This window comes from Poecilia formosa, unplaced genomic scaffold (genome assembly GCF_000485575.1).
Source record: "Poecilia formosa unplaced genomic scaffold, Poecilia_formosa-5.1.2 Scaffold256, whole genome shotgun sequence".
In the NCBI taxonomy this organism is placed as follows: Eukaryota; Metazoa; Chordata; class Actinopteri; order Cyprinodontiformes; family Poeciliidae; genus Poecilia; species Poecilia formosa.
The window spans coordinates 701,134-711,768 of record NW_006800195.1 but is presented as its reverse complement, the minus strand read 5'-3'; the positions used below and the strand labels follow the sequence as shown (position 1 = coordinate 711,768).

At 40.6% G+C, this 10,635-nt stretch overlaps 1 protein-coding gene across 3 annotated transcripts; it reads left to right on the top strand.

The window, feature by feature from the left end:
- The first annotated feature begins 1,471 nt into the window (after nt 1–1,471).
- On the top strand, nt 1,472–10,629 carry LOC103150550 (somatostatin-like receptor F_48D10.1). 3 transcript variants are annotated; one of them, XM_016680739.1, is made up of 5 exons: nt 1,472–2,076; nt 2,579–3,212; nt 6,170–6,310; nt 6,382–6,654; nt 7,527–8,604. In XM_016680739.1, exons 2-5 carry the CDS (start codon nt 2,637–2,639, stop codon nt 7,890–7,892), a joined length of 1,356 nt encoding a protein of 451 aa, XP_016536225.1. In that variant the 5' UTR covers nt 1,472–2,076; nt 2,579–2,636; the 3' UTR covers nt 7,893–8,604. The 3 variants fall into 3 exon arrangements, with proteins under 3 accessions (XP_016536225.1, XP_016536224.1, XP_016536227.1); XM_016680741.1 differs by adding an exon at nt 8,739–10,629 and having other exon boundaries at nt 1,480–3,212; nt 7,527–7,673; XM_016680738.1 differs by having other exon boundaries at nt 1,473–3,212.
- The last annotated feature ends 6 nt before the right edge of the window (nt 10,630–10,635 follow it).

The window sequence follows — 10,635 nt, the reverse complement described above, 5'->3', positions numbered from 1 at the left end:
AAACATTAAAGTCTTTGAGAAATATCTGAAAATATAATTTAAAAACATTGTGAGTTTTTTTTCTCCTCTAAAGTTGCCGTTCACGAGCCTTGATCCAAATTCAATGATCTTTCTGTCGATGAAACTTAGCGCCTCAGCCGCCTCCCTTTATCCTTTTTGTTTTCCCCGCCGAAGGTCTGCTGCCTCAGTGGAGCGATCAACCGCCCTGTAAATCTCTTTGACAGGTGAACTGACAATCGAAACAAAAAAGTGACTCATTTTAAGGCCTGATCCAAATGAGGAAACCTGTCTGAAATTGAGTGGAAAAATTGCTTCTTGACTGGCATGCCTTAACCGCTGTTAAAATTACAGAGAAGAGATGAGAGGACATTGTGTGGGTGGGCATTTATTACTGCAACTCATGAGAGAGATTTATCTGAACTGAAAGGTAAGAGCTGGTGTGAGGAGCGTCAGTAAAACTCAGCTAAGATATCTGCTACTTTGTAGCTTTGAGGGCTTGTGTTGATGTTAAAACCGTACATTACGAACCACATCTCCTGCTTTCGGATGAAGTCAAACTTGAATTAAGTTACTTCCCTTGTTATGCAAAGGGTGAACATTTTGATACAATTATCCCCGAGACCTCTGTCTGTTTAACAAAGCCCGGCTGTTTTCTAAGAACAAAACTGTCTGTGTTGCTAAATTTTCCACGTCCTTTATGCAAATTTAAAACTCTTCCTGTGGTCGTTTCTCGTTAGTTTTAGGTGTGAGCATGCCCCATCAAATGCCACGTCAAATTATTTCTCTACGTAGTTATTTGTTTGTTTGGTAAAAAGTTCCCCTGATGGACGGAAACAGGATGAAGGCTGTTGCCCACTTGCAGCGCTTCGTTTCTCCTCACAGCTGTGAGTTTGAGATAATGAAATGCAGGCTGAGAAAAAAAAAAAAAAAAGTCTCTTCCCAGCTTTCAAATTACACCCATCACGTTCACTTTCATGTTGTGTTAGTGATATTGGATAAAATTTGCAAATGCACCATCACCCCTGACAGCTTAAACTCCAGCTGTCAGTCATTTTGAAGATATGCTTTCATTTCAGTGGCCATTTTGGAGAAATAATACTTTGACAGTTGTGGGTGTTTTGGGTTGTTTTTCCCCCATCTATGTTCTTATTTTGATTATTAGCTTGTTTATTTAATTAAGCTGGATGCTGCCTTATCAGTCCATTCCTTCATATATCTTGATTGTTCTTGCTTTGCGTTCTCTATAATTTTTTGAGTGTATTATCGGTGTTGATTGTTTTTCCCCCCTCTGGTCATTGTTTACTTCTTCCTCAGCTTCATTCATGTTAATGTTAACCTGTTTCCCCCCTGCTTTTCCTTCACACCTTCAACCTGTTCCAATCAGCCACCTGTTTCGTCCAGTAATCAGGTCTTCCAGTATTTAATCTAATTAAGCTTGAGATATTTTGGGGGAAAAATATAACATCTAAGATCTGTCGTTAGACGTGCAAAGCTAGTAGAGACATATAGCTTAAATACTTAGGAGTGTTATACCAACGAAAGATGGTACAACAACACATTGACTAGCGTGGGAATAAATACAAATTGAACACTACATTTTCTGTTTTTAATCTAAAAAATACCTTTTAATTCTGTTTGTTTTCTTTGTTTCAAAAATGATGCGCTACTTTGTGTCGCTAGATAAAAGTTTGTAATCTGACAAAATGGAAAAAGAACCAGGAGCGCTTTGTGTTGCGATAAATAAAATCCCAACAGTTGATACAAGATGGCATAGTCCTTCTTATTAAAGTGGAGAGAGAGAACGAAAATTGAACTTCATTGCTTCATTACGGAGTCTCTCTGAATGCCCCTCTTTCGCTTTCTCTCTCTCTTTCTCTCTCTCTGATCAAACCCTGCGAAGGAGAAAAGCTTTGAGCTCAAAGTTAAAAGAGAAGCGGCGGAGCTGCAGCTCAGCACCACGGACAGCGAACCATGCCGTCATTTTCTACCCGTTCTGGTCAAGCAGTGGGAAAATCCTAAGAATGTGTCGAAGATAAAGAGGCTTTTTCTTGGACTTTTTTTTAACCTCTGTTCAAAGTAAGACGAACCCTGACTTTGTACATTTTTACTCGATGTGTCTCTAAATTCCTTAAGTACCGTATTCCGTCATTATCTAAAAAAAACAACAACAAAAAACAAAAACGGAGTAGCTTTAGCAAGGGTTTATAATTTACCCTGTGAAACTCCTATTGCAGAATCCAGATGTATAAATGTAAATCCAAGCAAATGCGCTGTGCGTAAAAGCGGTGACTCCGCTCGGTGCCATTTGGCTTTGGTGCGCGGCGCACTGTTCGGCTCGCCTTGATATTTGGAAATAAGATTTTAAATAAATAAATAAATAAATAAATATAGCGTTAATGAGGCTGACGTGAAGCTTTTCAAACTACACCAACCTCTCAAGTCAGATCTAACTGTCTCTTGTTTAAACTTAGTTATATTTGAGTGAAAACCTCTTTTTATTTTATCGACATAAGAAAAGCAGAAAGTAGCACTTCACACTTGCAGCTGTTTTACTTCTTCTTTTTTGCTCTAAAATAAGAACAGCACCGTCTATTTTCGGAATCGGGGGAATCACATCTGCATGTGGATTGTACACAATGGACCCTCCGGACCCGTACTGGTATCCACTCCCTCCGGAGCCCAACTCCTCCGGAGCCGCTGGCTCACCCTTCTTCTTTCCCTATCCTCGTCTCCTGAACGTCTCCTCCAACATGTCCACGCAGAGTGTCCCCTTCCAGGGCAGCAGCACCCCGGTGACCGCTATTATCTACCTCACTGTCTTCTTGGTGGGTCTGACCGGCAACACGCTGGCCATTTACGTGGTGTTGCGCTACGCCAAGATGAAGACCGTCACCAACATCTACATCCTGAACCTGGCCGTGGCCGATGAGCTCTACATCATCGGACTGCCCTTCCTCACCACTCAGAACGTTCTCTCCTACTGGCCCTTCGGATCGTTCCTCTGTCGTGTGGTGATGACTGCGGACTCCATGAACCAGTTCACGTCCATCTTCTGCCTCACGGTCATGTCCATGGATCGATACCTGGCTGTGGTCCATCCGATCCGGAGCACCAAATGGAGACACCCTCGCGTGGCCAAGGTGGTGAGCGCAGCGGTGTGGGCTGTGTCCTTCATCGTGGTCCTGCCGGTGGTCATCTTCTCTGATGTGCAGGTTTGTCTTTGGGCCATATATTTGTAGTAAGTCATCATTAAATTTCAACCAAACACATTCAGTTGGAAGGCAACATTTATTGAACCCCAAAAGTGCAGCAAATAATTAAATAAATAAATAGATTGAAGATACTTTATTGTGTCAGTAACTACTGAAAGGTTTGACATAAAACATAAATTATTGATAAAGTATCTCGTTAAATAAATATAGAATTAATTGGTTTGGTTATTGTGTTTACAAAAACATTTCATTATCTATCTAAAGGGGGCGCTAGGGCGCATCAGGATTTTTTTTTTTCTGCCAACCTTGCAGATCAAAGTTAGTGGGTGGGGCCGATGTTGAAGTCGAGATGAGGTAGACTTGCTCTGCAGGTTGCTGAAGTGGACCCAAACACAGCCAGGATTCAGACATAGTCAAAGTGTCAAAAAAAACAACAACAAACAAACAAACTGTAGAACCTGTAAATAAGTGTGTATAAGCCGATTTTTAGCCTGGAAATCTACAACTAAAAGTGATAAGACCACAGTCTCCATTTGTATTGTGTTTTTGAACGAGATAAATTTGTACTATTTTCATATTAGTTGTTTTTAAGTTAGTTTTTGTGCTATATCTGATATTATTTTTATATAGGGCTATGTGTTTCAATGTGTTTCTAACTTCCCTTATGGGGAAAAACACACAAGGGCAAAATCACATATACACACCACGTGAAAAAAATCCTTTGTGATAACATGTCAGCAAAACATGTGACCTCCTGTGTTTTGCACACATTTCTCCATGGTGATAAAGTGTGAAACCTATGGAAGTTCACATGTCTGTCTTGTCCAAGGACACAATGACGAAGTGACACAGATAGAGCAGGGATTTGAACCAACAACCCATCATTTTACCTGCTGAGCCCAAAACAAACTGCATGAAAAGCTGAGGCGTTCAGAAACTGTTGGTTCCTTTAAATCCAGAATGAAACCTTCATTGTTTACTGCTATGGAGAAAAATTACCTTGAAATTCAATTTTCACAATTTCTTTTTTCCAATTAGCATTTTAACGGATGTTTTGTGTGATTTTACACATTTATTCAGTTATTAACTTCTGTTATATAATCACATCTACAATATCCTTCTTTACTTTCTTTTTTTCCAAATAGTTGCATCAATGTCCTTCTGAATTAATGAAGATGTAGAAACTTTACCGGATTTTTAGCAGTCAATAATTTTCTCCTGTGCTGTTGGTCTGCTGTCCTGCTGCATCTCTGTTGTCCAAGATGTTGATGTAGTATTATAGAAAGTCAACCTTGATTTGTTTGACTTCTAGATTTTAAGATTTATTCATATGGAGAAATAAATCTTATTTCATGCTCAGCACTGAGTGAGCAGCTGGCCAGTTTAAGAGGAATAAAATAGTTAATATAAAAGTTTCTTGACTTCTGCGTTTAGGGATTTAATATTTGTTTTGTTAAAAAATGCCATTTAACCAGTTCTTATTTAAGTTGCATCACAATCATATGTGGAATGAGATGTGTGATCACATGATCTTTAATAAATGGATCTCTCTTGTTTTTACTGTTGTTTCACATGTATCCTACATGTGTTTTAATGTGTGTTTCACATGTTCTCCACTTGTATTCCATTGGTGTTTCACATGTGTGTTTTTCCTTTTTCTGACAAATGAAACACATTTTGGGCACATGGTTGATGCTCCACCTGTGAAGACGATGTTGGTTGTTTAAAGTGTTTTACGCAGTAAATGTGGTTTTATTGGAATGGAAATCATTTTAAATGGCGTCTTTGCAATAAATACTGATGTGTCACTTCAATGCACGTGTGACGACACAGCAATGCTTGCACTGACATAAAACCTGTGGTAATTAGAAAACTTACGTTTCACTGGGAAATGTAAGCACAAAGTTTCAAGAAAGTAATTTTTTTCTTACACTCGTTTTTTGCCTTTCTTGTGTCATTATAATCACAAAATATCTGCTGATGACTCAGCGAGCTCATTTTTCAAATGTTCCTCCTGCATAGTCATGGATCATTAATGAAGGTAGCAGCTCTTTCTCAGTGTCTGAACATATAAAGGGAGAAACATTTTAAATATAATGTGGTATTTTCACTTGTGTGCCATCAAACTTAACTTCTACCTGTGCGGGTAGATGGCGGACATACTAAAGGAGTTTGACAGATTGTGCCCTTGGGATAATATTTTAATAGCTAATTTGCAGTAATGCTACAAATACACAGGCTAATTATGAGGAGAAAAAAGAGCCTTGCAAACCTAGTTAGTGGCTGCAAGACAAAGCAGGCTATTCTGCTCATGCAGTTGTTGAGGGAAACATGTTAATGCGTGCTTGTGCACAGCAAAGCAACGATGCCATTCAAAAATGGTGCAGATATCATATTTTGCTGTATCTTTCTAACTAATGCGTAAACCTTATGGTTTGAAATGTAACATCCGAACTGGTGGTAAGATACTGATTGCCAACAAAATCTAACAACGAAAGCTGCAAAGGCAGAATAATCAAATAACTGCAACTAAAACAAAACAAAACAAAAAAAAAACTAAGGCACAAATGACAAGAAAACTCACATTGGCTTACAAGACAGAACCAAAGTTATGAGCAAAAACAGGATGATAATGGAGCGGAGGAACAAGTGTGCTGATTACCACACCCTGTTCAGGTGTGACAAAGAGAATCGACTGCCAAAGAAGATGATTTAACACAATGAAATAGGAGCATCTGTGATAAGGTACACAACAGAAGTGACACAGAAAGAGCAAAATATTAGTTCTAAAATTTATCTCAAAATGCTAAAAAAACAAAACAAAAAATAGTAAACTTCTTGTTAAAACAAGAAAAACCTTCAGTAATAATAAACTGATTCTTCAATCTTCCACTTACTGCCAAGCTCATACCAATCTGTTTGAAAAAGATGTTTGTTTTTCCTCTGATGTCATTCAGGACATGTTCAACTCCTGCAACATGAACTGGCCGGAGCCGAAGGACGTGTGGTCGACGGCCTTCATCATCTACACTGCCACAGTGGGTTTCTTTGGGCCGCTGCTCATCATTTGCCTCTGCTACCTGCTCATTGTTGTTAAGGTACGTTTACATCACCCGTCTGTCACGCGTCCCCCTCTGGCGTTGAAGACGTATTAAACGTTATCACGTAGGTGAAGTCGTCCGGGGCCAGGGTGGGCTTCGTCAACCGGCGCCGTTCAGAGCGAAAGGTGACGCGCATGGTGGTGGTCATCGTGGTGGTGTTCGTGCTCTGCTGGCTGCCGTTCTACATCATCAACATGGTCAACCTGGTGGTCATCATCCCTGAGTCCAGCGTCACGGCCGGGATCTACTTCTTCGCCGTCGTCCTGTCCTACGCCAACTCCTGTGCAAACCCGCTGCTCTACGGCTTCTTGTCGGATAACTTCAAGCAAAGCTTCAGGAAGGTCGGCTGAAAATCCTCCGGCCTCTAAAACGAAACCACAGAGTTGATGAAGTTCTCGAAGTTGCCACGCCGTGTTGTGCAATAGTCAGACTTTGTTTTTCTTCTTGTTTATGTTGTTTCCATTACTCACCTTGTTTCCTGCTTTACTTTATTTGTTAGTGTTTGTGCTCTTTCTTTGGTCAAAGTCTTGGTTTTCCCATCGCGCCTCAGGCTCAGCATCGTCACTCCTGCCTTTCTTTATTCCTCACCATCTTCAGATGATTCACGTGGTTCTTCTTTTGGCAGGGTCCCCACTTTCATTTGGCTTGAAGAATAAAAAAAGAAAATGCAGCACATTTTGTGACATTAATGATTCCTGACCTATTTATAAAGTATCTATGACACTTCTGGGGTTGTGTGGTGGATGTGGATTGGGACGTGACCTTAAATTTCGTCAACATGCCATTTGTTACATTTTGCAGATCCTACATTTTATGTTGTTTTATAACGTAACATTTTGGTAAGGAAACAAATGTGGTGAAAGTGCAGTATTTCTCAAACGGTCGTTTTATTGTGATCCATTACACGTAGAGCATGTATCTCAAGCTTTTGTTTTCATTTTTGTACATTTTTAATGATTATGGATTTCAGCACATCTGTCAATGCCCAGGGGTCAAACCCAGCAAGCCTCTAGACTTTACAGGTTTCCATTTGACCTGTAAATATTGGTGAGTATCCCAGAAAGCCAGAACCCTGACACCATGCCACTGAAGTGAGAAAAAATATATATTTATTTGCCCCGTACAGATTCATGGTCCCAATTCCTGGAAATATCTCATGCGGCTTGTACAACCTTTCTAGAAAACCTCTAAAGCTGCTCTCTTGACCCTGCAGGTGCTCTGCGTTAAGGGTATGAGGTGTGCCGCCAATGGTGTCGATGACGGCGACCCCAGCGCTCCGCGCACAGAGAAAACTACGGCGCAGGACTGCATCCTGCTCTCCCCTCGTAACGAGGTCTACCACGACGCACAGAGCAGCCAGGTAGCCTCGTTATGTAGGTCGTGTCGTGCTGGAGGTAATGTGAACATGATGATGTTTGGTGCATATAAAGGAGAAGCAGGAGAATCAATGGGCTCTTTATGCACAGATTGCGAATGTCGTCTAATGTCATGCAGGAAAATCACATTATTAGCCTTTAAGGATGAAGAACTGACAGGAAACACTTTGGCTCAGGCAGCTTCATCAAGTCCAATAAGATGAGCTGTAAATCTGCCACGATGGCTCTGAGACTCCCTTTATGCTACACCAGCTGGTTCAATGTTATGAAAACATAAGTCACAAATTCAGACATTTAGTTGCTGATGTTTAGATTTGTGTGAAAGTGTTTAAGCTTCTCAAACTTTCCCACTTTTTCCTCACTTCGCACAGCTACAAACTGTATTGCATTCAATTGGGATTTTATGAGCTAGACGAACACAAAACACTGCGTAACTATGAAGCTGAAGGAAACTGACTCGTGGGTTTCTTGCAGTGTTTACTAAAAATCTGAAAAGTGTGCCAGGTACAAGAAAAATCATCACAGAGTCGAAGAAACACACATCAGAGAGAAAGTAGTGGAGAAGTTGATGTGCGTTTGGATTATAAAACAATATCTTACTGCGCATTTTGTGTTTAATCCACCATCTGAAAACTGAGGGAGTGCAACACAACCAAAACTGGCAAGATGGATGCTCTCTTCAAACTGGTATGACCGAACATGAGCTAATCGGCACAGAAAATGAACGACGATGTCAGCCTCTAGATCCACCCAGCTGATGGAGACAAACCTTCTCAGATATAAGAGAAGCCAACTTTGTTTTTGCAAAAGCCTTATGACAGATTAATAAAATCTTCATCTCTTTTTCATTGAACTTGCATGTTACATTTTGTTGTTCTAACACGTAAAACCCCACAAAGCTAAAAAAATAAAGCTTGTGATGGAAAAAGTTCAAGACTTTTTCAAGGCGCCGTCTCCTCAGTAATTTTACCCATTGAAACTACAACGTATTTTCTCTCAGCAATAATTGTTACACATTTCGCTAACCTTTTCTCCTTGCCTTGCTCAAGATCTCACCCCACCCCACCGACTGTTTTGGCCCCCACGCCGCCGCCGACCTGAACCGCTCCACCCCTAAATACCAGCTTTCCTCCACGTTCGCGGGAACAGCCGCTGCTACGGCCGGAAACTCCTTGATCACTTCTGAGGCACCCGAACCTCCCACCACCACGGCCCTGACCACCGCCTCCTCCTCTGCCTCCGTGGCTCCGCAGGAACAGCAGTGAGTGGACTCTGGGTCCCAGACTGGGTCTGCAGAAGAGAAACAAAGAGAGGCTGGACTTGCCGTTTCAGATATCAAACCTAAAAAAAAAACAAAAAAATGTTTTTCCTTCAAACTGCAAGCTCATTTGAAACAAATTGCCGCACTTCTGCTTCTCATTGTGTGACAAACTGTTGAAGATTTTTGTTTACCGAGCCCATCTCTTCATTAAGCCTCCCGCTGACATAAGTGCCTTTTCATCAGCTCTCGATAATCATCTCAGCTCCTAAAGGAAGGCAGAAACTTCCACACAATCTTTTTTGTGCGTGTGCTTTGTGTCAAGGACTCTTTCAGCTTGTAACCATGTCTACGCCTACTAGAGCCAAATGCCTTTTACGTTCAGAAAGTAGAATCCGTGCAACTTATTTAGTGTAACTAACACCAATGGTTTAATTTGTACTTAGTGGGTTTTTTTAATTTAATGCTCAAACTAATTTCTTATCATTTACTATACAGTGATGATCAAACTTAACATCCTTTCATCAAGAGCATTAATATCTCATTCAGTTATGAACTGAGCCTTTCTTTTTCTATGAAGAAGTGATTATACAACATGCAACTTCATTAGCTCCACGAATGACAACTTATTGTGATTTATGGTTTTCCCTTCATCTGCATATTCAATCACTCTTTTTCAGCTGATTGGTTTCTTGCCACAAAGCCGGACCTTTATGCAAAGTCCACACGCATCATTTTAGAACACCCTACTTTGTCAAAGTTTCAACTAGTTGAGCCAAATTCTCACCTTCTGCAGAGAGGAAACTGGTAAGGACATGTAAGACTCGTGCCTGTCATTGAGTGGAAACTGCTGCGACACCAGTGTCGTTGTCCACAGTTGTAGTGAGTTTGTGGCAACCGAGAAGCGTCTGCTTCAAAATCAGCATCTTCAAATTACAAAAAAAAGAAGAACTTTTGGAAAAGTCTAGAACACAAAGTAGGTAAAAGAATAGAAAATGATCCCAAACCCAGATCAAAACAGGTAAACATTCACCTCACTCCCAAATCTTCTACCCTATCCTGACGATGGTCGAACCAGCTGAAATGCTTGTTTCTTTCCAGGAGAATTATCCAACGAAAATGATCGCTCTCTCTCTCTTCTGATTAAAACATGAGCCAGAATTAGACCAGAAGCTTGGTGATGGTAGGTTGGCCATTTTCTTCCTGCGCTAAGTAAAATACTCACTTACAGAACAGTCTGTGCTTTCTACCATTCACTTGGATTCCCTCTGGTAGATTTTTCTACCGGACCAATCAGTGAACAGAAGAAACTGTGAAGGACGACGTCGTTTCTTTGCGCTGTAAATTCAAACTTGTGTACCAAATCTTTAAAAAAAAAGCACCAATTGCATGTTGTATAACCTTTGCTTTCCTGTAAAAGAATAGCTCAAATTATTCACAAAAAAACCCTAATTAATATAATGCTGACATGGTGATTTTGATGGATTAGCATCTGTATATCTTATGAAGTCTAATACTGTATATTATGTGTATATTTTTAAACCAGGCTTGTTGCTGTTTCCTACAGTGAATGTAACCGGTTGGCAGCTCGGAAAAACCCTCAGCCAGCATCAAAAACGAAACCTCTGTCCTCTTTGCGCTTTTTCTGTGGGTGTGTGTGTGTGTGTGTGTGTGTGTGTGTGTGTGTG